Here is a 4,751-nt window from a genome sequence, read left to right on the forward strand (position 1 = left end):
TATAACTTGCTTCGCTCCTTGAGGGCAAGGGATGAGTCCACAGAGTTTTACGTTGTCAGCTATCGTAAGTACGACAAACAAAGCCAGCGCGGCTAGGTCTTTGATCCTGCCGTGGTTTCACCATGTAAATATAAAAAAATATTGTGTATATGAGTCACATATACATGTATCCACGTCTTTGTGACATGGATTCTGAATAGAATACTATGATAAAAAATGAATTGAATATACAATTTACTTACGAAGAAAAGAGAGTTTAGGAAATCTTCACTGCATATAATCAAGTACTGGCGCTGCTAAGTTTTCACGTTGAAGTAGGTTAACGGACGTGAGAAGGTTTATTCCGGGTACTCATTTCATAAAAGTATATTCTAATAACCCTCCAAATTACGTGGTTTGGGTTTGGGATTTTATTCTTTTTTTTTTAGAGAATGGTTTGGGATTTTATTCTTATTTTTTTTGGAGAATGGTTTGGGATTTTATTCTCGACCCTACATGACCCAAACCCAAGTGCTTGTTAATTGGGTGAGTTTGTGCTTGCACCCGTATGAGATATCTCATTTTGGTTTGGTTGAAGAATCTCTCTTTATTTGTTGCCTCATGAATATATGCTTCGGCAAAACCATGTATATCTTGTGCATTTTTTCTATTACTTATTTATTTTCTTGTTTATTTGTACTTTTCATATCTAGTCATTTAAGAATCATAGGGCTGCACCTATTCTTTACAAAAGGACAAGGTTTAGTTTGAGGCCCAAAGCTCAAACGTAGCCAAGTCTTGAGGATGTTCAAAATTAGAATGCCATGGTCAATATCAGACTATGGACCAAGATATGTGTTAAGACCTAATCCATTTTCAGATTCCTTTCAACCAGCATAGTATGGATCTGTAAGAATGATTTGGTTTGTTTGTGGATGTAGATGTGGCTGGACAACACCAGTTCGAACCCATTTGCTGACTTCTTCTACTGTATTCAAAGATAATGGGTCCCGATTGTGTCTGGATCCTGACTTATCTGAGTCCCAGCTGACCTGCATGCTCTGGGAGCTTATTAGGCCCACAGAGCGAGTTGCATCCCCTCATGTTAATTCGGGTTAAGATAGGGATGCAGTCGCCTGATATACAATTAGCAGGCTACTTAAGTATCCTTAGGAGCTCCACACACGTGGCTAGGTGGGTCGACTTAAACCATTCAAGTTGAAAGATGTTACGACATCGATACCCAAGGTGTGCGTCCTTCCCTTGCAGCAAGGTAGAAACAAACAGGAAACTACTTACCAAGAAAAGAGGCAAAGTACCATTGGGAGTCTTTGTGGATGCTTTAATCTTCCAAACAAACCAGTAAGACAATGGCCCTCACTTTCACTGTTTGAATATTTGGCCATGTGAATGGCATATATAATCTTGAGTGATGCACAAAAAACAGTACTAATGGCCAGATTACTCGAACTCACTGTGGGTGAAATGATACTAAACATTAATTGCTGGCAAAAGGCCGAAGAACACTTTTAACAAACTGCTTGCAGGAGAATCTACTACGAAACTCACTTGTTATCACATGAGCAACGGACCACATCATCCTTTATTTTTCCTACTGTGTGTGTGTGTGTGTGTGTGTGTGGAATACAAGAAAAGCCACATAAGTTTGGCAAGAAATAAAGAAGAGTCAAACTCCATTAGGGGATACATCTACCATGGAAGGTGAATGCACCGACCCCTGCTTACTTCCTCTTTCACTCCTGCTGTTGTCTGCAAACTTCAAGCTGTCCTCATGGTAGCCCTTTTCCTTGTCTCGAGAATTCCATTCCTTCAAGTAGTAGTCTTGCTCGGTCGAACCGGGCTTGGAGGACTGTCCACAGAGCATCCCACCCCACTGTGGGAAGTAAATGAGGTGCTGTGGGAGTGTGCATGCAACAATCATCACCCCCATCCAGGTGATCCCTTTCGCCGTCGAAAATTGGGAGCCGCTGAAGAATATCGACTGCGTTACGACAGAACCCACGTTTCCTCCACTTCCAGTCATCCCCGATATGATCCCAAGCGACCTGAAAAAACATGGTTGTAGCCAAACGAGCTGGTTATGGGAAATTGACCAGACTCCATGCTTTCAAGCTTGGTCTGGGAAACGAAACGAGGAGCTCGCTAGCTGTTGGGCTCGTGAAAAAGCTCAGCTTAGCTCCTAAATTGGGCTCGGCGAGCCAAGACTCGAACATACCAACTAGCAAGGTCTACGAGGAACTTGGTTAGCTAGTGAGCGACTTATATGCAGAAAATCTCAGGCGCCATAAGGTCATGACAAAAACCGAAACGCGTTGTGCCCCGATGCTTGACTATAAAAAATATATATACAAGAGGGAAAAGAAAAAAACAAGAATTTCAAGAAAAAATTAGGATGGTGGATCAAGTTGTAACCAAGGTTTGAAATTTTTCATGTGAATTGTTGGAAATTTCCAAGGACTTGCAACTTGATTGAACTTGTGCTTTAAAAGCTACCCAAACTAAGGAATTGAATTTTGATTGCGTGGTCTACCGGTCCTACCTATTGCATCACGACAATCCTTGTACCAATTATTTATATTTGGAGAATCACTGACTGGGGAAGGTTTCCACAACACAATCTCCAGAGCACATCAGGTCAGGTGCAATCACACTGCACACTTTGAGTGTGCCGCTTCACATGGCTGCCTTTGTATCTCTGGGGTAAATACCTCCAAAAATATTCCCCCTGTTTTGTAAAGAGAAGGAAAAAAGAGAGAGAGAGAGAGAGAGAGAGAGAGACAGAAAAGATGGGGGCAGCGGTAGCACCGACCTGCGTGAGACGAAGGGCACAACGCCGAAAGTCAGGCCGCAAGCGGCCTGAACGAACAGAGAGAAGACGAGCATCACCGCGATGGCGCCGGCCAAGGTGTTCATCATCCCCAGCAGAACGCAGAGAAGCCCACCTGCCGTCTGCACCGCCCACAATCCCCAGAGCCTCCCCCTCATTCCGTACCTCTTGGCCATCCAATCGGAGAGCATGCCACCCAAGGGCCTCGAGAACAGATTCGCTAGCCCGAAGCTGGCGGCCACCAAACCGGCCGTGTGCAGTTGCAGATCGAACCGATCGTAGAAGTACTGCGCTATGATGTTGTCCACCGTCAGCTCCACGCCGAAGCAGTAGCCGTACGTCAACGCCAGTATCCACGCCCTGTAGTTGGTGACGGCGTGGTAGATGACGTTGGGGAGGCTGTCGACGACCTTCTTCCCCTTCTTCTTGAGATGGCCGTAGTTGCCGTCCGGGAGGTCCTGGCCGAAGATCAGGATGGACATTCCCATCAGGTACTGGAACAGCGCGGGGACGAAGAAGGCGACCCTCCAGGCGGTGAACGACGTCACCCCGATGGCCTTGTGGATGAGGTCGTAGAGCAAGGGCATCAGCAGCTGCGTCGCGCCGCCGCCGAGGTTGCCCCAGCCGGCGGCGAAGCCGTTGGCGTGGCCGACGATGCGGGTGCCGAACATGGAGCTCATCCAGAACTGGCAGGAGACGAAGCTCGCGAGGGAGAGACCTATGATGAAGCGCACGGCGACGAAGGACCCCGGGGAGTCGATCAGGGCGGCGCAGAAGATGGCGGGGGAGGTGAGGACGCAGAGGGTGGCGCAGGAGCCGCGGGGCCCCATGAGGTCACAGAGGGCGCCCATGACGAGCCGGGAGGCGATGGCGCCGGAGACAGAGGCGATGGCCGCGTTGTTGATGTCGGCGGCGGTGAGGTCGAGGTTGTCGCGGATGATGGGCATAAGAGGCGAGGCGGCGAACGTGGAGACGAAGCAGGCAAAGAACGATAGCCAGGAAAGGTGGAAGCAGCGCATGTGGGGCTTGGAGAAGGAGAAGATTTTGAACACGGTGGCCTTGTTTTCTGAGTCCACTGGAAGGGAGAAGTGAGAAGAAAGAGGGGGGATTGCTGCTGCTTCTTCTTCTTCAGCCATGCCTATGGTTTGATGCAGAGAAACTGTCCCCCTTAATTGGGTTACACTTAAGGGAGAGCGTCAAAATGACAGTCTCTCTCCTCTTATTCAGTAGACGGGGCTTGTTTCTTTATCGCATGACACCAAGCGTAAGACCAAGGGACGATTTAGAGGCATCCAGATTCCAGAGTCTGTCGCAAGTGATGGTGACTACACATACTGTAACGATATTTTATTATTAAACTCCTAGGCCTAGCTGCTCTCTCTCTTTTTTTTTGAATATTTGTTTACCTTGATATGGGTCTTGTTTTGTTATACACACCCAAGATCCGTGTTCAGAAGGTTCAGTGGATGATAAAAAAATGGAGTCATTTCTGGGGCATTTGGATGCCACGGATATCCGTGGACGTATACATCGATCTGACCTCCTTCCCACACTAGAAATTAATCTCATTGCACCAAGATTTGATATTCTTGTTTTAGGCTATCTTCCCTCCGAATCCATAGGTCTCTCTCTCTCTCTCTCTCTCTCTCTCTCTCTCTCTCTCTCTCTCTCTCTCTCTAACCCGATCTCTTCAGGAAGGTGTTGTACTAGAGATCTTCGGATCTTAGAGCTAAGGATCTCCCGGAACTCAAACGTACTCCTTGAGGTTTTAAAGCCACAGTAGTGGACAGATATTGTCCGTACGTGGTAGTTTTTTTTAGGCAAGCTGAGGTTTAGCGGACCCCTACCAGAACAACAGCCGCCCCATGTGGAAGAAGGATTCGATCCACACAGGACCTGGCTTACCACATGAGATACCACCTCG

At 47.3% G+C, this 4,751-nt stretch overlaps 1 protein-coding gene across 1 annotated transcript; it reads right to left on the reverse strand.

The window, feature by feature from the left end:
• Nucleotides 1-1,456: 1,456 nt before the first annotated feature.
• On the reverse strand, nucleotides 1,457-4,053 carry LOC149815487 (high affinity nitrate transporter 2.5-like). Its single transcript, XM_089989062.1, has 2 exons — nucleotides 2,810-4,053; nucleotides 1,457-2,045 (listed from the first exon to the last, which is right to left on the reverse strand). The coding sequence occupies exons 1-2, from the start codon at nucleotides 3,961-3,963 to the stop codon at nucleotides 1,667-1,669; spliced, it is 1,533 nt and encodes a 510-aa protein (XP_089845188.1). The 5' UTR covers nucleotides 3,964-4,053; the 3' UTR covers nucleotides 1,457-1,666.
• Between the last annotated feature and the right edge of the window lie 698 nt (nucleotides 4,054-4,751).

The sequence above is a fragment of the Nuphar pumila genome, chromosome 15 (genome assembly GCF_984573655.1).
Source record: "Nuphar pumila chromosome 15, dmNupPumi1.hap1.1, whole genome shotgun sequence".
In the NCBI taxonomy this organism is placed as follows: domain Eukaryota; kingdom Viridiplantae; phylum Streptophyta; class Magnoliopsida; order Nymphaeales; family Nymphaeaceae; genus Nuphar; species Nuphar pumila.